Raw genomic sequence first — 26,086 nt, forward strand, 5'->3', positions numbered from 1 at the left:
CTTCAGTAAGCACAATGCCTCCATGGTCCAATGAAGGGTTGGAGGAACAGCACTACTTATTCCTATTCCACAAAGCTTTTCTTTGGAGGCCTCGATCCAACAAGAAACACAGTTCACCTTGTAAGAGCACCGTCAGAGGAGACGTGAAAATTAACACAGGACAGCAGCATAATCCCATGGACAACTACTCCTGGTCTGCCACTGACCTGCTGAAAGTCACTTTGTCTATCTGTGGCTCAGTTTCCCCCTCCCATTCATCTGTGCTATCTAATGGGACTGTAAATTGTTTGGGGACAGATGTGGTGCCGATTGCTGCACAAATATGCAGTAAGAGACCATCTTGGCTAGAGGCTTTTGGGAGCTATTACCACACACACACACAAAAAAACCAACAACATTTGATGCTCTGGGAGTGCTTAGCTTATGAAACATCAAACCTAGACTTCGTAGTTCAATAAATAATGTGCTTGCATAAGGCTTCAAAGCCAAGGATCTCAAAACTTTTAACTAATATTAAAGCAAAATGCAGGACAATGTAGCACTTTAAAGACTAACAAGTGCTACATTGTCCTGCATTTTGCTTCAACTACCCCAGACTAACACGGCTACATTTCTACAACTAATATTAACATACCTTGAAAAATGACCGGAAAAAGGAGATCACAAGGTCCCAGATTTATTTTGTCTTATGAGCCTTTAAGAAATGTGCCTAATTTACGAAGGGCCTTTTTGCAAGCGTCAGCCCTACAAACTCATCCCAATCTCTGAAAGCCAACCTATGATCACACCTGGTGAGAGCCAGAAGAGATTCCACCCAACCAAAGGCTGCACATCTAACTGAGGGCAGAGTCTGGTTGCCTTGACTGCAACTCTACCACCCTGCTATCTTCCCTGGAGCTACAGCGATGCAACGGAAAGCCCTTCCCTCAAAACTTAACACTTCTTCTGCACAAGCCAGACGTGAATCCAGCTCATCTCGCATAACCGTGCTGGCTCTGCTGCCTTCGTGTAATAGTTATTTTGAATCCCTAATGTAAGCGGAGATGTAGGATTACACAGGCAGCAGATCTGCGGAGAAAGAAGCTGCCAATTTATGAAGCCACTTTCCAGGGCCTATTTAAGCTTCCCAACACCCTTTCCAGCTCTGTATTATTAGCCCCATTTTGCACACAAGGAAACTGGGCCTCAGCAAGAGAGAGATCAAGCTTCCAATTTTCAAAACCGCCTTTGATTCTGAGTGCCACTGTTTTGGGGTGCCCAATATTAGACACCCAGGGGACCCAGCACCTATAGCTCCAAACAAAGAAATCTGCCACCGTTAAGATTCTCGGGGGGAGGGGGAAGCACCCCAGATACTTTGTAGTGTTTTCAATTCAAAACCAGAGGTGCTCAAGATTAGTCCAAGTGATCTGCTGAAGGTCCTGAGTCAATGGCCTTGAATCCAGAAGAGTTCTGATTCCCTGTCCCTGGATTTACTGCCTAGGTGTAATATTTGCATTGTGGCCCATCCGACTGCTCTTCAATTCCAAAGGATAACAGGAACAACAGCTGCGACCTGAAAAAGAGACCACGTCGCCAAACCTTTTCTCTCATTAGCCAATGCCTGTTTAAAGTTTGTGAAGCTATGATGGAATCTCACGCTAACTTCTACTAGGAGCCAAGCAAGGGAGCAGCACAGCTCTACTTTGAGCAGATCCCCAGCGGGTGGGAAAGACTCTACACAGTGCTTATATCTGGATGCTTCTCTATTACACTTGTCTAGCCTAGGACAAGAACACAGAGCCACTCCCTGCTCTGCACTGTAACTTCTGTGCATGTGCTGGAAGTTTCACACAGCATGGATCGGTGGTCGAGTAATCTACACCACACCTAATGGAGAAAGTAACACTCCCAACCAAGTGATGAATGGTCCTACGGCTGATAGCATCCGGTTAGAGACTCCTTATTTCAGTTCCAGAATTGTTCCTCAGAAAGCAAAAGCCCTGGAGAACTCACGACCTACCCGCCAGGTTTGCCGGGTCTGGCTAGTGCTAGGGTAAATGCTTTTAACACTTGCAAACATTTAACAACATTACACCTTCAGCACTGCCTATCACTGAAATCTTCTTGTTAATATTGCAGCAAAGACTTCCTAATATGGCTAATACCAGTTGCATTGCAGCGCTCTATTTTTAGTGCACTTGAGTTAGTAACGGTCAATGAAAATGTTGATTTTCCTACTTGTCCTCTATTTGCTGTTCTCCACGTAGCACATTTGTGGGCATTAAATGAAATCTGCGGTTCATTTAAGACGAACAACGAGTTTTAAGACAGACTCGCATTTAGGAATAATTTATGAGGTCTGTGTCACACACATTAAACAAGCACCTTTCCTCCAGACAATCTGTTCTCTTTCATGCTTCTGGGCTGCACTTTATATCAAGTCCCTTCTAAATAGAGAAAGCTCGTCACCTCACCAGAGACTTTTGGAAAAGTTATCAAAGAACTTAACATTTCTTAAAGAAACAGAATATTTTATGGGCTGGTTAAGAGATACTGTTTTGCTTTCCTAATGTGGTTGGATTCTATCTTAACATGGGCTTTTCCCCATCCTGCAAGAAACCTTGAGAAAATCCCTTTCCATGCACTGGAATGTTGATGGCATATGAAATATGTAAGATACCTTGAACCAGGTGTTCAATTAGTCTAGATCAGTTTAGTGCTACTGAAATTAATGGAGTTAGAGCTATTTGCACTAACACAGGATCTGGCTGATTATATGCAATATGTTATGATTGTGGGGCTGCCCATCTCTCTCTATTAACTGTAATGAAAGCATAAATAAGTATTAGAACATATAGACCAGGCGTACATTTCATATGGCCATTTCAGATATCACACAATACCTAGTGACACACAGGAAAGGGCAACATTTTCGAAAGTTCCACGCGCTTAAGAAGCAACATCCTGCAGAAATGTGGCACTTTGACATAGGCTGCTAAATACAACTGATTGTCAATGAGACTACCTAGGGAGTTCTAGTACAGTACATCTCCAATAGTCCGGCATCAAAATGGCAAGAGCCTAGTGAGTGAGCTTTGGCAAAAAATGAGTCACGAGGAAACAGCAGCAGCAGTTGAACAGAGCAAAAAGGGTAAAAAAAAGGCTTAAAAAAAACTAATACATTACAGTATACTGCATACAGTATGTACAATAAAAAGGGTTAAGAACACTTTATATACAGTATATAATGTATACAGTATATATATATAACCATCTTATAGTACCTCCTGATAGTCCGGCATATTTGATAATCCGGCACCATCTAGGTCCCATAGGTTCCGGATTATCGGAAGTCTACTGTAGTATGCTAAGCCACACCCTGGGACTCTTGCTGCACCATAGCAGTCTCCACAAAGGACATAACTGCACCGCACACCAACATGCTGTAGAATCACTGGCTTGCTCTACCGTAACTCACCACGTAAACAAGCCATAGGCTCCTCAGCATCTAAGCCAGGGGGTTTCAAATTACAGGTTGCGACTCAGGACTGGGTGGTGGAATGTCAGGCACTGGGTCTCATTGCTGCAGGAGGATCAGGTGACCTGTGGGTGCTACCTGTCCTGGCACTGCAGACTGTGCTGCATCCTAGAAGTGGCTAGTAGCAGGCCCAGCTCCTAGGTGTGGGTGGAGAGTGCACAGGGCTCCACGCACAGCCACCAATTCCAAGCACTAGCTCCACACTCCCATTGGCTGGGAACCTGCTGCCGGCTGCTTCTGGGGCACAGCATGGTCTGTGGTGCCAAGAGGGGCAGGAAGCTGTCTTAGCACCCACGCTGCACTGCTGACTGGGAGCCGCTCAAGCTAAGCTCCTCCTGCCACAGTCCTGACTCACCCACAGCCCCACAAAGCCAGAGCCCCCTCTCCTCACCCCGGAGCCCACACCCTAGTCAAATTACGTTGGGTTGCGGCATCAATAATTTTCTTCAACTGGGTCAAACAAAGTTTGAAAACCCCTGAGCTAAGCCACTTTTTAAAATGAGATTTCAGGACCTTTGAAAATTTGATGCAAAAGCTAATTTTAGTCAGGTAGCTCTCTGGGATGTTACATTTGGGGGGGGGGGTTAAAAAGAGATGCCATTGCATGGCTGTTCTGTATTTCAACAGGACAGCTACTGCTTAAGCCAACTGGCTTTCCCATGCTGAATGCCACAAACTCATAAACCAGAACTGTGCCGCTCCCTAAACAATGACAGAACAGACGGGTTCCTAATGTACTTAGATTACGACTTACTGCATCCATTAGAATGGTTTCTCCGCTGTGCTGCGGTTTTCCTGTTTGGTGGGCACATGACGGAAACATGAGGGCAGAGACCATCTGTTCATTATTATAGTGCCTACCGCAACTGGGCCCTTGATTAGGGCTTGTAGCCGCTAGTGTGATGCAAATCATTAACAAAATGTCAATAAAAAATGGCTCCATGATCTGGTGCCGCCCACTCGATGGTGCCATCCACCCTGGGGTAGGGATGACAGGATAAATCAGATCAGGGTATTATAACAAGGTTTTGCTCCATATACAAATTGTGTGTCTAGACACTGTACAGTCAGGCCCAGGATAAGAATATGCAACAGATAATTTTATGATTCTAACTCCCCAGTGCAGAAAAACAGTTCCCCTATTGCTCCGTCAGAGGAAGAGGAGTCCAAGGTCTGCCCACAAACCCCATGGATCCTAGGGAAGGGAAGGAAACAGGGGGAGGTCGGGACATGCCACAGCATCTCTGGCCCTTGCCTCAGGAACACTGTCCCAAAAGACCCACTTCTAAAAGGAGAGTCCCACAAAGAAAAGGCCATGAAATTCAGAGAAAATGCTACGTTTTCCGTCGTGAGCATCACAAGGCTGGAGGGGGATATCTACTTGCACTGATTACTGTGCTGTGAGCCCAAGCATATGATCAGGAATTTGTATCTAACCAGCCCCGGGTTTCCTGCTCTGACCCTCAAAACTCCCTGTTCAAGTGGCTCCTTCCTGCCTCTCAGTGTGGCTGGGCTTGGATTCCCGCGCTGTGCAGACGGTCACAGAACTGCTCAGGCTCGGCCTCAGCCCCTGCTAAGGGAGGGCAACAGGGCCAAATCTGAGGGAGTGGCACTGCGACTACGTGCACCAGGCCGCAGTGCCACTCCCTCAAATTTGGCCCAATTGCCCATCCATTGGTGGAAGGGGGGCAGGCCAGACCTGAACAGCACAGCAATGGGACCCTGCACCAGATAGCAACACCTCGCTCCAGGAGACAAACCCAGCCAGCCCCACGGCATGGGAGCCACTGCCTCATGTCTCATGTTGCAATTTCCCCTTCCTGGAGACAGCACCAGCTGCTGCTCCCCTGTCCTGCACCAAGACAGAACCCCCCTCTTTCCTTCTCCCCCACCAGCGGCCTCCTGTTCCCTGCAAGAACCACCCATCCTGCTTTACCCTTTTGAAATGCTGGGAAGTACAATCATTGCTATTTAAAACCTCATCACGTGAAGTTTTACTTATTTTGTTTTAAACGTGGTGGTAGTTCACTTTACTGTCCGCCAAGTTACAGAAAGTTCAGAAGGAAAAAAATTTGAAAGTAATGTTGTTTGTTTTCTTTGTGTTCTTAAGAACCTAACGAAGAATTGGTAAATATTCAAAACCATGGTGCTCCCAGAGCCTAAAACAATAAACCCTTTAATTTGTATTTACACACGCATGAGTGTTGGTATGTATACACAATATACGAGTTCCACAAGGTGTTCGTATATATAACATTAATAGTGTCTAAACATATTTCTTGCAGTCTCTGGCCTTGCATTCCAAAATTGCAGCCTGTGTGATATCTGACAGCCAAGTTACAAGTCACTGCAAGCTGAGGTCCCTGACAGAAATCTGGACAATTCCTTAGTTACCGGTTCTTTGTAATGAGGTCTTTTATTCCCATGAGAAAGCTTGGAAGCAAGTCGCTTGCTTATCATTTCCATGCTGTTTCACTAGGAACGGACCTCGGTAGGGTAGGGAGGATTATTTTTGCTCTGTTTCTAAACTCCTTGTGCACCAAAGTTAATCCAAAGCGGGCAGAAGTCAATTAGGTCCTTAGTGTGCTAAGCCTATTAACCACGACTTACATCTTTCCTGCAACAATGAGAAACATTCAGGAGTTTGCTTGTAAGCAGGAAGGCCCATGGGCAATTCCATTGTTTTAGGACACTGCAATTCGTGGCGGCGGCAGCTTGGATCAGAAGATTCCTACACGGAGTTTCATTTCCACCTGGAAGGTTTGCAAACTCCATGCCATAAGGGAGCACACACAAGATGAGCCTTGCTAAGGCAGACGGACCATCTTGTGGTCAACATACACGACAGGTCGGGACTGTGTCGCAGACTCCCTGTGTTCCCTTGCATCAACTTCAAAGCCCATTCAGACAATGGGAGATTTTACAGCAACTTCCATCAGGCTGATCTACCTCACTGGAATGTTGAGGGTAGCTTCCCAAAGGTCTGCAAGGAGCTCGGATGCCACGGCACCGAGCACCATCAACACGCTATAAATAAACAAGGAGCCCAGTACTGCAAGGCTCTGGACTGCCAGGGAGCAAAGGAGTGAAGGGAGCGCTACATCCTGCAGAACGGTCTTTAATGTTGCAGCCGCAATCCACTGCATCTCAGTGAGCTATAAGAACGAAGGTGTAGCTGAATGAGCACAGGCTGTTTTCTTGACGAGTGCAATTTAAAGAAGATGGATCGTTATATTTTATACTGCAGTTAAAATCTCTGCCCTGTATTTCCTCCGAGTAACAGAGCTGCCGTCACAGCTGTCACGTCGTTCCTGGAAAGCCTGAGCGCTCCGAAATGTTCGATGTGCCACAGCAACCTGTGGCAGGAGAGGGGTCATCCTCTCTAGGGACAGTGCCAAGCTGCACGATTCCGATCCGAACTCCTAGTTGAGGGTGTTTGGAGCCAAGGGGTTGGGGTCTGAACCCCTCAAACAACCATCGCTGGTGAGGTTAGAGCTCAGCTCTACACAACGCAAAAAACAGGGCCCCCGCTTTAAACTGCATTCTGTCAACAATTAACCAACCTGTGCTGGCTAGGCTGAATCCAAATTAATGAGCTACTGTCCAAAGGTTAAATCCCCAAACTTGGCATCCTTTAACAGGAGGATATGCAAACTTTCAGAGGCCCTCTGTCAACCTCACTGCAATCCCTCCAGCTCCCCCATTCTAATTGCAACTGCTGTTCCTACTGCCTGCTGGGTTCAGTAGGCATCACCCTGAACATCCAATGACTACCCCAGTTCCTGACCATCTCTACTCTTCCCAGAGTTCCTGATAGACTCTCCTCCCCTCATCCCCCCAACTCCCACGGCTACCACCTCCCTGACTGCCCAACGACAACGCACTGTACACAACATGAGCAGTTATCTACCACTGTTCCACCCAGCACAAAGTTCATCTGGTCCAAGTGGAGAGCAGGAATGATGGAGTCCGGGGGAAGAGATGAGGGGAACAAAACACAGAGGCACATGGACCATAATGTCACTTATGAAACAAGGCCAGGTTCTGCAGAGTATCCAGGTTTTGCAGAACTGTGCATCCAGCTTTTTGGGAAGAGATCCCCCGTGAGTGTAAACTGCCAGAGCTCCACTGAAGTCAATATTACATCAATTTACACTAGCTGAAGATCTGGCCTTGGGACTTAAAAATGGGAGATGCCAGGATGTGGTCACTAAACACCCATTTATACATCCTCTTGGAATCGCTGAGTGTATTTTAATATCAACAGCGGTTTTCTTATTAACATCAAACAAAAGAATAGAACCGGTGGGGGGCAGCGGGAACAGCTGCATTTGTTGAGTATTTTCAGTACAGCTGCCATGGACAGAAAGGCCGAGAGGAATTGCAGGGGCTCACAGGGACACAACTCTCCAAGCAGATACACTTACCCAAACTTTTGGCTTTTATTCCTCTAGGGAGGCTGAAAAGGAAAAGGGGTGTGAGGAAAGTGGCGGGGAAATATCGACAGGCAGAAAAGTGTTAGCTAAGAATACAAGTTCCACCGATTAAATGAGATTCTTGTGCTCATCCCAATGGAGAACTTGGGGTTTATTTCTTATATAATTACATCCCCAGCTGGCATCCTTTTTGTTTAATAAAAAATAGTTTCAACATTGTCCCGCTCTGTTATTAAAAATTGGCAATTCAAAACTTTCCAATCACCCAGTGATTTCAGTAAAATCTCTCCTCATTCAGTCATTATATCTATATCTGGGGTGGAGGGGGAGGGGGACATCTGTCTGCCTGTTCAAGAACTCCTCCTAAGCGGTAAGAGCTAGGACCACCAAATTCAGTATGCAGCTTCCTCTTATCCTAACTTAAAGCAAGATCAGAGTTCGGTTATGGCAAGGAAATGGGATGTGCCTGGAATGCGACTGTTTTCCAGAACATGGAAAGGGAGGGGCTGATTGGAGGGATGCAATACTGCACAGTCACCACTGGAGGCAACAAGCACAGGGAACAGCTGAACTGCTGAGTGAGAACTGTGGGTAGCGCCACCAGGAGGGGAGTGGCCAGCTGGGGATGGGGCTCACCAACTTGCAGGCCACTGCCCCAACCCCTGGTCCCACAGGCATCCCCCCCAGGCTGCCCAGCATGGCCCACACCAACAAGCCTTTACAGACCCCCTCCTCCACCTCCAGGCTGAGCATGGAGAGCACCAGGTAAGTCTTCTAGTATGTGTATATGGGGATTAGGGATGGAATAGTGTAGTTGATTAACGGATAAGCAAAAGCTTATAGGTTAATGCTATCGACTATACACATTCCCTCCCCGGTATATTTTTTAGCAGGCTGGCCAGCAGCCTGGCTCAGGCTGGGCCTAGGACCTACTCCCGCTGTGGCTCTGCATTTAAAGTGCATTAGGAGCTATGCAGACAGGCAGCTTGGCTCAGTTCTGACTTGTGCTGGATCCAGGGGCTCAGACCTTCCCCATCTGTATCAAAGGCAGCTACATAGGGTGACAGGCAGCTAGTCCATGAGGGGAGCTGGTTTTTAAACTGGCTCCCCTTGAAGACCAGCTCCAGCCTTGCACCCCGCACTGCAGCTGGGGGCTCCTTGGGAGTGGGGCCAGAGTTCACTAGCTGCCGGCCCCGCCCCAAGGTACTATAGAATAGTCGAGTAACCAATAAGAATTCATGAGGTTACGTGACTATTCAATTAACCGATACTTAATATCCCTAATAAGGATTCCAGAGATAGGAACGAGGAGCACAGTCTGGGTTCAGATGTTTGCAGATAAATTGCTTAATTATTTGCTCCGTTATCTTCCCTGGCACAGAAGTTAAGCTGACTGGCCTATAGTTTCCTGGGTTGTCCTTATTTCCCTTTCTATAGACGGTCACTAGGTCAGAGTGTTGGGAGACAGGCATAGAAGCCAGGTGTGGCGTAGTGGGGGGGCTCTCTGCTCTGTAACCCGGGGTCCCCCTGCGCTGTGATGGGAGATTCTCGCTGACTCTCCCAACTGTGTATTAACCCAGATACCCAGGCTCAGTCTCCCAGGGACAGAGACAAAGGGAGGAAGGCGGAAACCAACACCTGGGGGGCAGGGCTGGGAGGAAGGGTCAGTGGCTGTCGGGGAAGCATGGAGAGAAGAGGCTAAGCTGGGGGCCTAGGAGCGATGGACCCCTAATCCTAGAGTCTGAGGCATTCTGGCCCTGGGCCCTGTCCCTCTCTATTCTACAACTGGCAGAGTCTGTTCTTGCTGCTATGGGGGTGCAGGAATGGGGGAACCCCGACTGCATCTCCACACCAGGTATCCTGGTTCTCTATCCATTTACAATTGCTCTTCATATTCTCTGGCTACAGAGCAATGCAAAGAACCCCAGTGAAGTGAAGGTTTTTACCATATTTAGTTTTTAACTATTTAAAAGGAGTGTTTAAATGATACCCAGCATGAATCTATTTCTCTTTGTCTTGTGCAACTCACATTTAAACCCACTCTCTCCGAAGTCACAGCATGATCCATCACCACATGTCATTCATAACCACTTTTTACTATCTCAAAATTCAGAGCTGGAGCACAGGTGAACACAGTCCTTTGACAGAATAACAATCATGGCCATAACTGCATTCACGTAGCTGATCTTTGTGCATTTTCTCAAACTCACCTGATACGACTTTGCAGTGTTCCTTGGGCATGGGGGACTTAGCAGGATGGCTGGATTTTGAAGATCGTTTGTGCCTGATGAAGTGCTCTCTTCCACTGAATGAGGTCTCAGAGATATTCACAGGTTGTATTAGCAGCTGTTCTGTTCCAATCTGGATATAGCCAATCTGTCCACAAAGAGGAAAAATGATTAGTTCCTTTGGCATTGTAACGATTTGTATTTCCTATATCTCCTTTTGCTGACTCTGGGGTTTTTTATTCCCACAAGATTACTTCATAGGAATGCATTTTCAAGCTGATTTGCGAGTGTATAAACATTTTAAGGCCATAAGGGACCAACAAAAACATCTAGTCTGATCAACATGATGCAGGCCATAGAAATTCACCCATTGTTTATTGTGTTTAAGTGGAAGGAATGAGTATTAATTATTTGTATTCCCGTAGCATCTAAAACAAGGGTGGGCAAACCTTTTGGCCTGAGGGTTCAGAAATTGCAAGGAGGGCTGAGTGGGTCTGGGTAGGGAAAGCTAGGGGAGGCTCCACTAGTAGGTAAAAACTAGACGAGAGAAAGTACTGGCAAACAGAACCACTCTGGGGTAGCAGATGAGGACAGACAGAATTCAATGTTCAAATCCTAACACCTTTCAAAGATGAAACAGACTAGGGACATATGGTCTTAGGATGAACAAATTGGCTCAGAAGCAGCATTCCCTGTATTCTGTGGACTTGCGCAGCCGCTCAGGAGAGAGTCAAATGCTAATTAGCAGAGCGCCCACAGCTAGGTTTTTTGTTTCTACTAGTGCTGCACATTCACACGACTCGGTGCACATAAACAAATTATTCTGCACATGGATGGAAAAGATTAGAGGGAACATTGCTCAGAAGAGCTAGACAAAAACAATTGAGTGCCCGAAGTATACTATAAATACAGGGCCAGAGTCTCACCTAGCAAAAACTGATGTAGCATTTAGTGATGTACCAGGAATAGCTGGGGGAGGAGATGCTGCTAGAGATTAAGAAGGGAGGTAGAAATAGGAATCACCAAGCACTGGAAAGGACACAAGAGTTGGATGAGTCAGGAGGCCAGGGGAAGGGAAAAAAGTTTGGTGGCATTGAGAAATCAATGCTGATAGAAAGGAAGAGGCTTCTTACAGTTTGAGTAAACCTGAATGTACTTCTGAAACTCATATAGACGGTCACAGGCTCTTCTTTTTTAAACAATGCCAAAGACTGTAGTAATAAGCTCCATTGGATTTTCTTTCCTGGATTTTTTCTGAAATGCTAAATTTGTACATTTACTGTTACTCAGGCTACATCTAGACTACGGACTTAACAGAAAAAGGTACCCAAATTGCGCTCCATAATTTGCATACCTTATTCCGATTGTTTTTTCGGAAGAGGTTTTTTTGGCCCGTCTACGTTGGGCCAAATTTTGGAAAACCCTCCTCTTTTGGAAGAGCCCTTCTTTCTCGTGGAACGAGGAAGACAACGCTTCCAAAAGAGCGTATCTGCTCTTCCGATAAAAATGTCGGAAGAGCAGATGCATTCCCTGGATGCAGCAGAGTTTTTCTCCGTAGTCTAAAAGCTCTGTAGTCCAGACATAGCCTTAGAATGAAATCCCCCATCCCTCATGACATAGTGGGTTTCCCTTCTTATGAAATGTGATTGTCACTGTCTATGTGCTTCCATTTCATATCTCTTCGATTCCGCTTTGCTTCATTTCTAGAACACAAGGTTAAGGTGATGTCCACTGCAGAAGACAAGTTAGTTTCTATAGTCTTTTTAATAGAGCATGGCATCTCAGTGGACAGAGTACTGGACGGGGACTCAAAAGACCTGGCTTCTTTTTGAGTGTCCTACTGGACTACTGAGTGACCCACTTTGCGGTTCCATGCCTCAGTTTCCTCATCCTTATGATGTGGCTAATGATCCCCAACACCTTCCTAAAGCACTTTGAACACAGTGAAGGAAAATAGCCAGGTATGACTTGCCATGAAAGCTGAAGAAACCCAAGATTAAAATTTTTCAATTTAAGGAGTTCCCATTTCCAAAGTAATTTTAAGCAGAATTAGGCCAACTCTGTGTCCTTCTGAATATCCTGCCCTAAATGGGCTAGTACCAGTTTTAACCAACACCTCCCCCCCGCTGCTCCCCAGGCAAATTAACTACACAAAGATCCCGCCCCAGAGCTGACAAGGACATAGGTGGACCAAAGGTCTCAAGGTCAACAGAATGTCTGCCAAGAACCACCACGAGATTTTACTGCAAAAATAAAACTGTCTTAAAGTGACAGCGTATGAACTACAGGGAAGTCCTGATTCCCCTTTCCCCCCCAAATCACGCACATTATTAATTCATCTAAGACATTAGGGAGATAGGGAAAAGAGAAGGAACGAGGAAGGACTTTGTTTTCAATGCAAAAAAGTTCGTATGAACATGGTTCTACGTAGAACATAGCTACACTATTCTGAAAAGATCAAAAAGGAGACACCAAAACATGTGAGAACCACCTATTGATGTACAGACATACGTTGTAAATCCAGGTTAAGCATAATTCCTAAGAGGTGCTGCACCCCAACTTTACATTGTATGGACACTACCAGAAAGGATCATTTTTGAACATTTCAATGAAACCAGTTATTTTAATTGGATTGAAACTGTTCTCCAGCATTGTTAGCGACTGGTCTTTGCTAGCACGCAAGACCCAGGACACAAAAATGCCTGTAAACAAAAGCGAACCTTATTCCACTGTTCTCATTGCCCCAGCTCAGCAAACTGCAACCAAGTCAACAAACACTAGAAGTAGAAGAGGGGCGAGATTCTACCTGCTGTGATCCTGCAAGATGCAGCGCAGAATTCTGAGTCTAAGGAAGGAGAGATTATGGTGGATTTAAACCACCTTTTTCTCCCCCCATGTATGAGCTTCTCTGCTGCCCCTGGAATAACACAGATGGCTCTGGGGCCTATTTGAAGAACATCAGCTTTTCCAGGCAGCCCTTGGGCCCATGGCACAGCCCTAAATCTTTGCAGTGCTCCAAACTTAGCCTTGCCACCAGCACACACCCTTATGCCGGGCTTGCAAAGGGCTGTTCCAAATTGGTCTTCTACAATTCCCGCACCAGGGGAACCCCCTACCAGTCAGATCCATAATGTTTTTAGAGCTCTTTAATGCCATGCCAGGCCTCTGATGGTCACAGAGGGCACAGGGTAAGGTTAGTATCTCAATCTCACCTAAATCTTTTTGAAAAACTCTCCATTTTTACTAACCCCACTGGAGATTATTAACACAGGGAAGAAAACAGGTGAATTGAAAATCTTGTTCCAAGATAACAGAGTTTTTTCACTCCACGGATTCATCAATTAATTTGATGATAAAAGAAACAGTTTTAAAAATAGGACTTTTTAATCCAGTAGGGATCCCTTGAAAGTACACTACACAACTTCTATTAGAGTCAGCTGCAAGACACCTATACATGCAGCACACATGCCTTTTGTGCATGCCATCTGGTCTTAAAAAGGGCTCAGGCTGTATACCTCTCTCTCTGCAGGGCACACATACATAACACTTCCAGTATAGGGAGGGAGACTAGATGGGTTTTTTCCAATGTGTTGGATGCCAGTCAGGGCAAGCATCAAAAGAAAGACTTGGCATGTACGTACTAGTGCTGGACACACAGCTGCTGACTGCACCAATATGATTTATAGCATACATTATATACCCACTTGCACCAGATCCTGTGCTCACTTACATCTGAGCAATCGCAGTGACACAGCCTGGCCCTAGATCACCCTACAAGGACTTTCAGCTACAAAGAACTGAGCACACACCGTGTCCTCCCCAGACCAGAGGCCACTTTCAAAACCATGGGCTTTCAAACCTCTTAGAGCCCCAAGTCAGCCCTTTCCAATCCTTACACGGGAAAAGCAGTGATTTCCCTACCTCAAAAGAAAGCTCTAAGGAGAATTTCATTGACGCTTATTTATGTGCACGAATTATTGTTATATATTGCTTCTGCGAAACACCTAATAGATTCATGGAACTTGCTCTACACTGGCATTTCAGAAGAGCCAAGCTTCTTATCTTTAACAACAAAGTAGGCTTTGCCAGGCCTGGGGTGTTTTTGGGTTTTTTTGAGAAAGCAATAACTCTAGCTTCTCCTATGATGATCTCCACGACGTGAATTCCTTATTCCAACCTTCCTGCTGGGAGGTAGCCCCAAGACCCACCCCTTTTCTCTTTTTAAATATAGGCTCTAATTATATAGGAGAAAGGTTGTAAATCTGGTACTGTGGTACTAAAAACCACACCAGAGCTCCTGAAACTGTGCCAGTCATTTTCTCTGGGGCCAAAAATATGTAAGAAAAAGTCAGTTTCATCACCACCTAACATTAGCCCAACTTTCTGGCATCAAGCACGAAAATAATTTAAACCACTAGAAAGTCCTTATGTTTCACATTTGCTCTGGAATTGTGAAAACTCTCTTCCTCTCAGCTATGGAGGGAAAGAGCTACGCATCTTTACCCTGGCACAGGTTAAGAAAGAACATAGATTTTAATCCTACAAGCTTATTAACTGGCATTTGAGGCATGGAAAGTTTGCAGAATTGGGCCAATCAAGTATCTCTAAAGAAAGTTACCATTCCCCCCAAAATGTACCTGTAAGGAGGGCTTAAAAGCTTTCCTGTTCACTCAGGGACATAATGACCTAGTGCCTGGACTACTGACTGACTCAGTCCATTAATTTGGTTTTGTGCAACAGGGCCTGTTGTTCAGATTGACCTTTCCAAAATCCACTGACTGCACCAATCTTCAAACCAAAAATCAGCATCAGAGCAACACTGTACTAACCCACCCTTAGCACAGTTTATGCCTGTCTACCTCAGGTATGGACTAGGAGCTGGCTTCTGGAGTTACTGAAGCCAAATAATGCAACATCACTGCTAAGAGCTGTTTTTTTCTCAAGTCTCTGACTCTGGAATTCTCTTCAATCGTTCCAATTAAATAAAGTTTCATATCTGTCAATTTTGGTTTACTAAGTAATGGGAAGGGAGGAAAATCACAATCTTAGGTACTTCCTGTGGTCTTTTTGCTGCTCTTCTCAAGGAAAATATGTAAGCAATCACATAGGACAAGCTACACCATGACATCAAGCTGATAGCCCAGCTTGGATATGCCGAAAGGCAAGAAGACGTTAGAAGACTGCCTTCGAACACCTGAGACATGAGAGTTATCAGATCAGAAGAGAAAAAGCATGGGGGCTTATTTGCAGTTCCACAGAAGCTCTAGAACTTCACGGTCATCAGAGGTACAAATCTCACTTGGATTTTTACAATTAGCATGACAGGACATCACAACTGACAGAACCACTTGGTGGAGTTACTGCAAGGCTGGAATTGTTTCAACCTCACAAGTGAACTTTCAAGTCAATTCAAATGAAATAAAGAGGCACCAGTAACAAATGGCTCCTTCCTTTACTTTCTATGCAACCTTTCAACTCTGATCAACTCAAGAAGGCTCACCAGCAGAAAAGAGCCCCGTTATTTCGTTCTGTGACCAATGAGGAGTTCAAACACACTCAGAGCTTCCCAGCGGCTTGCATACACACACACACCGATCATTCATGCCAGAAAACATCTGCTAACACTCTAATCTACTCTACTGCTACCAGTAGCATATCCCCTTCCTGATATCTACGCATCATCTTACAGGCCAGGCCTGGCTGGCAAATATTAGAAAAGTGGGTTGGTTTAACTGTGTCAGTCGGGGTGTGACACGTCCATCCCAAAAGAGCGCAATTAAACCCACCCATCCCTTTGTAGAGTGCACCGGGGTGCTGGAAGACTTCAGCTGTCAACCTGGCTGCCCCCTCTTGGAAAGGTGGATTATTAATTACACCAGTAAGAGAACCCTCCCATCAGCATAATCAGTGGCTACACTGAAGCAGCCCAGCAGCATTGCTGTGCAGCTGTAGCTTTTTCAGAGTAGACCAGTGGTTCTCAAAGCATAGCCCTATGCTGGCACTCCAGCCTTGCACCTCCCCTCTCCCCCCTCCCCAGTGAGGCTGGAGCACCAGCACTGGCTTCCCACTGTGGGGGGAAGAAGCCCTGAGCCTCTCTCACAGGGACGGGAAGCGGCTCTGCTTGCTGCCACTCACCCTCCCTCCAGCTAGGGGAATAACAGTGCAGGAAACCACTCACCTGGAGCTTTTCCCCACTGCTCCCATTGGCCAGAATCCTGGCCAATGGGAGCAGCGGAGGGCACAAAGCCAGGTAAGCACCCTCTCCATACCACTCATGCCAAGACCCCTTACCCTGCCATGCTACCTTCCGCCCAGACCTTGCACCGCAATCCCATCCTGCATCCATATTGTCATCATGGGTGGTTGGCTTGTGGTCCGCGGAAAGGTTTGCATTGAGCAAGGTGGGCCAAAAAGTTTGAGAACCACTGGTGCAGACAACCCCAAAGCCCTTATCTACTCTACACTATTGGAAGAGATCTCACACAATTACACTGTGTGCTCAGTAGGCAGACGAAATTAATTACACACAAGGGTGCATGATTTTAAACAGTCTGACAGACTCCCTTCCCAACTGTTCAGTTTTCTCTCTACAATGTTTTAATTTCACTAGTTCTCCAGGTCACTCCAATTGCACAACCAAGGGTTAACCCAGCTGACCAGGACTTTCATGTATTTCCTATAGATCACTTCTTCCCCCTACCATCGCACTGTCCTCCACTAGAGATCAGCTAGGGTACGTCTAATGTCGAACTTCAGGGCTAGGCTCCCCAGAGCCAGCATCTGGGCATCTTGACTAGACCAAACCCCCTCGCTATCACCCAGACTCAATGGCTTTTCCAAGGCATTTAGTTACTCCTGCAACTTCCTGTCTGCCAATAAACAGGAAATCATGGAGTGGGAAAAGGGCAAACGATAGAGACATGGTCAATGTTCCTACCTAATCAGATAACTTATGGATGCACTGTCTTCTTTTCATCTGTTGCTCAGAGGCCATGGCCGTCACACTATAGCAAGCCACATTTAGCTTTATTATTTCCACCCACGCAGCTCCTCCCATGCAAGCTGGGAAAGAAAAATTCTCTTCCATTTCTCTAACTGAGACTTTCTAGCAAGGTCTCTACTGTAGCTTGACTATTTCATCCTGAATTCAACAGCAGTGGAGCATCCTTAACCCCTCAAAGGTTGGGGCCCCTTAGTGCTCTACTCAACTTTCCAGAACAATGCAGATTGAGTCACTTTTTCAACAGTGTCCAGCTGGACTCTAGCGTCTCCTTTTGTCCATACTTGCCAAAGCTTGTCCACATCCATCTAAAGAAGAATGGCCCATGTAAAAAGGCTCCAAAGCTTAGGTGGAGCAGCCTTGTTGCTCTGCTGTTCTTCCCCTTTTGTGTATGGGGCTGGAAAGAAAAGAAGTCCTCTCTACTGAATATGGAGGACAATGCTTGAAAACCTTGACGGTTTCCCAGCTTTTAATTTATTCCTTCTAGTGTAACCTCCATTACTTTGATTCGTCTTAGAATAAAAACCATGAGGTCCCCATTGTATCAGCTTTTGTACTATAGGTAATCTGCTTCCACTGATCTACTCCTCTCAAAGGAGGCTGTACAAAATCCTGCTTGAACTCAAAGGGGCTGGAAACATAGTGTGGAAAGGAAGATAAACGATGCCGGCAGAGGGAAATGCTGAATCTTTCACTTACATCTTAGCTCCAGGAATATATGCATTTAAACTAGCGATCATCTCAATCCAAATATCACAGCCTCTGAATTTTAGAATGGGCCAAAGAAAGGTTAACATAGACAAGTCTCTGGAGCCAAACCTGCCCAGTGATTTCTGGTTTCAGGCTGGATTCTAAACCAGAACAGACACCACTTTGAACAAGAGATCCAAAAGTTAGTCTAAAACATAATACATAGACATGCTCAGATCATCTCTAAGCACAATCATTTAAACACTGCCAAAAATTCAAGGTGTGTGTAACCCAAATCACCTTCACCGTTGCCCTGTATGTACTTCAGTGACAACATGGCAAGCAAACCTACTACTCACATGTCGAATGAACAGTCTCAATCTTTCAGTTCAGAGCGATGCTGGCAGGAACCACAAGGGAAGGAATTAACACTTAAAATGTAACTTTTGAAAACCCCCAATTCCAAATGGAGACATTTGGAAACATCACCCTGCTGGCCACAATGAGTTAAATTAATGACTGAAAATCACCTGCAGACAGGGCACACCTTTTCTTGTACAGCTGATAAACCTGCAAGCACTCGGTGAAGACACTGTGGCAATAAACACATGGAAAGCTAGGTAATTAAAAAGCCTTATCTGTTCTATACTATAGCTTCGACCATAAGAGAGAGAGAGAGAGAGAGAGAGAGAGAGAGAGAGAGCGCGCGAGGGACACACACACACACACACACACACCAGAAGGCAGCAGTCAGGCACTGCTCTGCCAAATTCTGCTAGAGGGTTGGGATCAGTCCAGAAGAAGAACAGATGAACTAAAGCTGGGAAGTTAACCAGTATCAATGAATAAATAGAGCATTCCCACACTAGAGGAGACCAGGGCTGTCCTCTGTCTCTCGTGCCTAACGCTGACTGCAGCACAGTTGGGAACAAAGGGTGTATTTAACCCCGCTCCCTAGTTGCAGAAAAGCCCTGCAAAGTCCAAGTGGGGAGCACGTTTCAGGAATACTGCTAAACCAATAGACGTGTCCCATATATGCTGCAAGTCTGAAGGCACGAATGGGAGTAGAAGAGGGACTACCATGCTGGAAGCTGCGCCTCCAAATGGGACGTTTTACTGTGCAGGCAGAACTTTAGGTGAATCAACCACCTAACTTGGTTGTAACAGTCTGGCATCCTCCTATAACTCAGTTACAACCTATAATGTAAGGATTAATAACGTTTAGGGGCGGGAAAGTGTAACCATTCAGCCTTTCATGGTTACACATAAGCTCCCGGTACACACAGGGAGCCGGCTTAAAGACAGCTCCCTGCAAACACCAATTCCCAGGGAGCCGTCTCCTCCCCTTGCCCCATCCACACTGCTGCTTCTGATACAGAGGTAACCACTGGCATTTTCAGCAATTACACAGTTACTTAAACGCATTTTATCATCCCTAATATTATCTGCACAAGCAGAGTTTAAATAAACAGACCAAAAATAATTTAGGTAGGGAACAGGAATGTTAATGGTCAACCATTAACTGGTATTCCTCACCCTTAATGGTTCCAGGTAACCAGTAGGAGCTGGAGCAGCCTCCCACCCACTGTGGTCAGGGTGCTGTTCCAGCCTCGCAGGGCCCACTTTACCACAGGTAATTAAATAGGATTTTACATCACTAGTAGGGAAACTGCTAGCAACAGCCCTCTATGTAACCAGAAAATGCAGCTCTAGCTCCGTTTTCTCCCAGCATGAGAGGGATTTTATTTTGTATTAGTTCTCTGCTTGCCCCATTCACGCTATCCTCACCTGATATGTAATTTATAGCACAGTCCAACACAAATAGAGCCAGCGTTGGGCAATGACACCGTGTTAAAACCAATCTTGTCTCAAGCTATATTTAAGGCATCTTGAGCATCTACAAACCCTATCAAACAGGCCTATGCTGGCAATTTTCAGGACACTCCCACTGGTGTGTAAGCACCAGCAAAGCCCGGAGCAATAGTGTAGTCTACTTGCCAGGGGGGTTACTACCAGGTTATCTAACCCTGCACTCAGCAAGTCTGTTTCATCAACACTATAACTTCCATCATTCACAGAGCTGAACTGCTGGTAAATTACAAATGCCTAGTTTCTACTACAGGTGAGGTTTAGATAGCAATTTGAAAATAACTTCTGGAATGATGGTCTCCTGGTTAAAAGACCAAAGACTAAGATTGAGAATACATGACTTCTAATACATGGCATAACTTCCTGTATGAACTGGGGCAATTCAAGTCGCACATGCTCTTAGTGACGGTACGGACTGTCTACACAAAGGGCTGCACTGGTTTAATGAGGGGTACAATTTTAAATTGTGTTTAGTTAAACAATGTCAAAGGCACGTGGGGACTCTTAAATGGATGCAAACTTGGCTTATATCAAATTAGCTTAAATTGATCAGGAACAAGTTTAACCAACTGAAATAAATCACTCAAGCTAAATAAAAATGTCTACACAGGGTTTTGCATCAATACAAGTGAATCGGTTTTAAACCCAAATTTAATTGATGTAATTTCTACATAAATAAATGCTTTAGTTTCCCACTCTACAGAATTCATTCATGTTTGCAAAGTGCTTTGAGATACTTCTCTCCATCTCTCCCAGCTAAGGAGGTGAAAAGGAATGTCAGATAATCACAGTATGGGGATGTACTTTGTGTCTCAATATGTTTGTCTCCGTCATTCCCAGCACTGAATGCATAGGTGGTATAAGCATGTGCAACTCCCCTGAATGTACCCCTGTAAACAAGTAGCAATTTTGATTAAATATATGGATACACAGCCGGCCCCCACCGGCTGTGTATCCATATATTTAATCCGAGTTACAAATGGTTGATTTATGACCATTTGCATTTATGACCAAACCTCCCATTAAGTGGTCATAAAGGTGGTCCACAAGTTACAAATGTGATCTGTGCTTACGAAGAGCACAGTTGCAATGTAACTCAATGTGGTCTGACTTATGAACATTTTGAGTTACAGTCAAGTGTTTGGTCTGTAACCTGTTTGTAACTTGGGGACCAGCTGTATACCTATCTCATAGAACTGGAAGGGACCTTGAGAGGCCATTGAGTCCAATCCTCATGGTAGGACCAAGTACCATCCCTGACAGATTTGCCCCAGATCTCTAAACGGCCCCCTCAAAGATTGAATTCACAACCCTGGGTTTAGCAGGCCAATGCTCAAACCACTGAGCTATCCCTCCCCCCTAGGGATGTCCACATCACTGTCCTCTATAGACCCTACTGATTTTCTGAACCTAATGCCAGTTACCTCCAATGGCGTCATTTTGGTACTTCTTTAGAATTCACACATGCCCTAGAAATATTATGGCTAATATATGTGGCGTAATGAACAAAGATTAGCTAGTCTAGTTCCCCCCTTTCAAAAAAGTTCTCTTCTCTGCCTGTTGTACTTTTTAGCTACACTAGAATAGCGTATGGCCAATGTCCATGAAAAGCTAGAACCAGAGACATCAGTTTTAAACTTCAAGAAGCTTTTGATGGTACACAGCTCAGTTTACAGTGTCAATCATAAATATACCAGTACTCAATATCTTGGATGCAGTCTTCTACCTGAGGCACAGCGCCCTCATATGGTTCCAAAGGAAAGAATGAGACCCTGCTGAAGTGCAGTCCACATGCAGAGCAGTTTCTTACTTCCAAGTCATTTTAGATTAACCATTTGCCAATAAACCCATACTTGAAACAATAAGAACATAAGAATGGCCGTTCTGGGTCAGACCAAAGGTCCTTCTAGCCCAGTATCCTGTCTACCGACAGTGGTCACCACCAGGTGCCCCAGAGAGGGTGGACCGAAGACAATGATCAAGCGATTTGTTTCCTGCCATCTCTCTCCAGCCTCTGACAAACAGAGGCCAAGGACACCATTTTATCCCCTGGTTAATAGCGTTTTATGGACCTAACCTCCATTAAATTATCTAGCTTCTCTTTAAACTCTATTATAGTCCTAGCCTTCACAGCCTCCTCTGGCAAGGAGTTCCACAGGTTGACTACACGCTGTGTGAAGAAGAACTTTCTTTTATTAGTTTTAAACCTGCTCCCCATTAATTTCATTTGGTGACCTCTAATTCTTCTATTTAGGGAACTAATAAATAACTTTTCTTTATCGGCCCTCTCCACACCACTCATGATTTTATAGACCTCTATCATATCCCCCCTCAGTCTCCTTTTTTCTAAACTGAAAAGTCCCAGTCGCATTAACCTCTCCTCATATGGGACCCGTTCCAAACCCCTAATCATTTTAGTTGCCCTTTTCTGAACCCTTTCCAAGGCCAAAATATCTTTTTTGAGGTGAGGAGACCACATCTGTACACAGTATTCCAGATGTGAGCATACCATAGTTTTATACAGGGGCAGTAAGATATTCTGGGTCTTATTTTCTATCCCTTTCCTAATAATTCCTAGCATCCTATTTGCCTTTTTGACCGCCGCTGCACACTGTGTGGAAGTTTTCAGAGAACTATCCACGATAACTCCAAGATCTCTTTCCTGATTTGGCGTAGCCAAATTAGCCCCCATCATACTGTACGTATAGTCGGGGTTATTTTTCCCAATGTGCATTACTTTACACTTGTCCACATTAAATTTCATTTGCCATTTTGCTGCCCAATTACTGAGTTTGGTGAGATCTTCTTGGAGTCCCTCACAGTCTTCTTCTGTCTTGACTATCCTAAAATGTTTTGTATCATCTGCAAACTTTACTACCTCACTGCTTACCCCTTTCTCCAGATCATTTATGAATAAGTTGAAAAGGATTGGTTCCAGGACTGACCCTTGGGGTACACCACTAGTTACCCCTCTCCAATCTAAAAATTTACCATTTATTCCTACCCTTTGTTTCCTGTCTTTTAACCAGTTCTCAATCCAAGAAAGGACCTTCCCTCTTATCCCATGGCCATGTAATTTACACAAGAGCCTTTGGTGAGGGACCTTGTCAAAGGCTTTCTGAAAATCCAAGTATACTATATCTACTGGATCCCCCTTATCCGCATGCTTGTTAACCCCTTCAAAGAACTCTAATAGATTAGTAAGAGGATTTCCCTTTACAGAAACCATGTTGACTTTTGTCCAACAAATTATGTTCTTCTATATGCTTCACAAAGCAAAGTGTCCAAATAAATATTTTATACTTTTCAGCATTACCTTCAAAGTTACCAGCACTAATTAAAATTAAGTGTCCCACACACCTGAATACTCAAACCTCTAGCAGACAAGGTAAAAGATCAAGAAACCAAAGAGTCATTGTTAACAAGAATTCTTGTTACTGCTTGAAGGGCAAGTGAATGGCTAAGCTCAATGCCAATTGTATTCCACAGATTACTGAGGCTCCTTAAACAGCAGGCCATCAGTCTGCCCCAAAATTATCTCTGCACCTCTCTTTAAAAGGAGTCCCCCCATCAGTTTCTAACTCAGGTTTCACAGGCAGCACAATGCTCTAATATTGTATTACAAAAGCAAGTACAAACACTTAATCCTTAGGTGGAGAAATTCCGCCACCCAACGTGCAAAAAGCATCTTAGTGTCATTAAGCAGTTTATTCCACAGGCTATTCTGTCACTGACAACGCTATCGGGTATCTCTAAGTTACCGCTCCAGTGCTGAAAAGCCGATTTCATGTGCACTGGGTAGGAAAAGGCTGATGTGAGGAAATGGGAAAGATAAGGAGTTTAATAAAGAATCCAAACTTGCGTTGTCTCTTTGAATAAACACTGTAAGGGGTAAGTGCAACCACAAGACGATGAAATTAATAGACTCAAGCTCCCGCTAATGAGACTTAGCTCTCACACAGCAATTTCATCAAGACCACACAGCAAGTCAGGTGGCAGGAACAGAGATTAATCAATTGAGCAGAGGGCTGAGTTCTGAACTGAGCTGCCTCTCCATGAGAATTTTTTTAAGGGTGCCTTGTGCTGGCCAGAGCAGCTGCCAGTCACATACCACAGTGCGGGTGACTGTCCAGCAACTGAGTGAGAAGTTAAATAGCTGCTAAGATGAGTAGTACAGGAATATAGGCTAAAGACAAACATATGGTCCGGTACTTAAGTTTATCAAGGCTACTGCTGCAAAGAGCAGGATGTCACAAACTGCTTCTGCACACCCTGACAGGGCTCTCCCCGAGCTGGGGAGACCAGAAGGCTTCCTAGTGCCAGCCCACCCTGATGGGGCTCCCCCTGAGCTGGGAGTGCAGGGGGATCCCTAGAACCAGCCCACCCTAGGGTCCCCCCAAGCTAGGGGTGTAGGGGGATCCCTAGAGCCAGACCGCCCTGATGGGGTTCCATATTGAGCTGGGGGTGCAGTGGGGTCCCTTGAGCTATCCTGCCCTGACAGGGCTCCCCCCAAGCCAGAGGTGCAGGGGGTCTCTAGAGCCAGCCCACCCTAGAGTTCCCTCCGAGCTAGGGGTGCAGGGGGTCCCTAGAGCCAGCCCACCCTAGAGTTCCCTCCGCGCTAGGGGTACACGGGGATCCCTAGAGCCAGACCGCCCTGATGGGGTTCCCCACTGAGCTGGGAGTGCAGGGGGGTCCCTAGAGCCAGCCTGCCCTGACGGGGCCCCCTGACCTGGAGGTGCAGGGGGATCCCTAGAGCCAGCCCACCAGAGGGTTCCCCCCGAACTGGAGTGCAGGGGGTCCCTAGAACCAGCCCACCAGAGGGTTCCCCCCAAGCCGGGGTGCAGGGGGTCCCTAAAGCCAGCCCTCCTAGGGTTCCCCCGAGCTGGGGGTGCAGGGGTCCCTAGAGCCAGCCCCCCTAGGGTTCCCCCCAGCTGGGGGTGCAGGGGGTCCCTAAAGCCAGCCCCCCTTAGGGTTCCCCCGAGCCGGGGTGCAGGGGGTCCCTAGCGCCAGCCCCCCCAGGGTTCCCCCGAGCTGGGGCTGCAGGGGTCCCTAGAGACAGCGCCCCCTTGGGTTCCCCCGAGCTGGGGGTGCAGGGGTCCCTAGAGCCAGCCCCCCCTTGGGTTCCCCCGAGCTGGGGGTGCAGGGGTCCCTAGAGCCAGCCCCCCTTAGGGTTCCCCCAAGCCGAGGTGCAGGGGTCCCTAGAGCCAGCCCCCCCTTGGGTTCCCCCGAGCTGGGGGTGCAGGGGTCCCTAGAGCCAGCCCCCCTTAGGGTTCCCCCAAGCCGAGGTGCAGGGGTCCCTAGAGCCAGCCCCCCCAGGGTCCCCCGAGCTGGGAGTGCCGGGGTCCCTAGAGCCAGCCCCTCCTTGGGTTCTGCCGAGCTGGGAGTGCCGGGGTCCCTAGAGCCAGCCCCCCCTAGGGTTCCCCCGAGCTGGGAGTGCCGGGGTCCCTAGAGCCAGCCCCCCCAGGGTCCCCCGAGCTGGGGGTGCAGGGGTCCCTAGAGCCAGCCCCCCCAGGGTTCCCCCGAGCTGGGAGTGCAGGGGGTCCCTAGAGCCAGCCCCCCCCAGGGTTCCCCCGAGCTGGGAGTGCAGGGGGTCCCTAGAGCCAGCCCCCCCCAGGGTTCCCCCGAGCTGGGAGTGCAGGGGTCCCTAGAGCCAGCCCCCCCAGGGTTCCCCCGAGCTGGGGGTGCAGGGGGTCCCTAGAGCCAGCCCCCCCAGGGTTCCCCCGAGCTGGGGGTGCAGGGGTCCCTAGAGCCAGCCCCCCTAGGGTTCCCCCGAGCTGGGGGTGCAGGGGTCCCTAGAGCCAGCCCCCCGTAGGGTTCCCCCGAGCTGGGGGTGCAGGGGGTCCCTAGAGCCAGCCCCCGTAGGGTTCCCCCGAGCTGGGGGTGCAGGGGGTCCCTAGAGCCAGCCCCCCCTAGGGTTCCCCCGAGCTGGGGGTGCAGGGGGTCCCTAGAGCCAGCCCCCCGTAGGGTTCCCCCGAGCTGGGGGTGCTGGGGTCCCTAGAGCCAGCCCCCCGTAGGGTTCCCCCGAGCTGGGGGTGCAGGGGGTCCCTAGAGCCAGCCCCCCGTAGGGTTCCCCCGAGCTGGGGGTGCAGGGGGTCCCTAGAGCCAGCCCCCCGTAGGGTTCCCCCGAGCTGGGGGTGCAGGGGTCCCTAGAGCCAGCCCCCCGTAGGGTTCCCCCGAGCTGGGGGTGCCGGGGTCCCTAGAGCCAGCCCCCCCCATGGTTCCCCCGAGCTGGGGGTGCAGGGGTCCCTAGAGCCAGCCCCCCCCATGGTTCCCCCTGAGCTGGGGGTGCAGGGGGTCCCTAGAGCCAGCCCCCCCAGGGTTCCCCCGAGCTGGGGGTGCAGGG

General features: G+C 47.2%; 1 protein-coding gene across 3 annotated transcripts in view; it reads right to left on the reverse strand.

The window, feature by feature from the left end:
• The window catches only part of ADAMTS17 (ADAM metallopeptidase with thrombospondin type 1 motif 17), a 323,015-nt gene that overhangs the window by 295,147 nt on the left and 1,782 nt on the right, over positions 1-26,086 (reverse strand). For all 3 annotated transcript variants that reach the window (XM_075896952.2, XM_075896951.2, XM_075896953.2), the window contains exon 3: positions 10,167-10,332. In XM_075896952.2, coding sequence (XP_075753067.1) covers positions 10,167-10,332 — 166 coding nt within the window. The remainder of the gene's footprint in view (positions 1-10,166; positions 10,333-26,086) is intronic.

Source organism: Pelodiscus sinensis, chromosome 14 (genome assembly GCF_052426305.1).
Source record: "Pelodiscus sinensis isolate ZL-2025 chromosome 14, ASM5242630v1, whole genome shotgun sequence".
NCBI classification, from domain to species: domain Eukaryota; kingdom Metazoa; phylum Chordata; order Testudines; family Trionychidae; genus Pelodiscus; species Pelodiscus sinensis.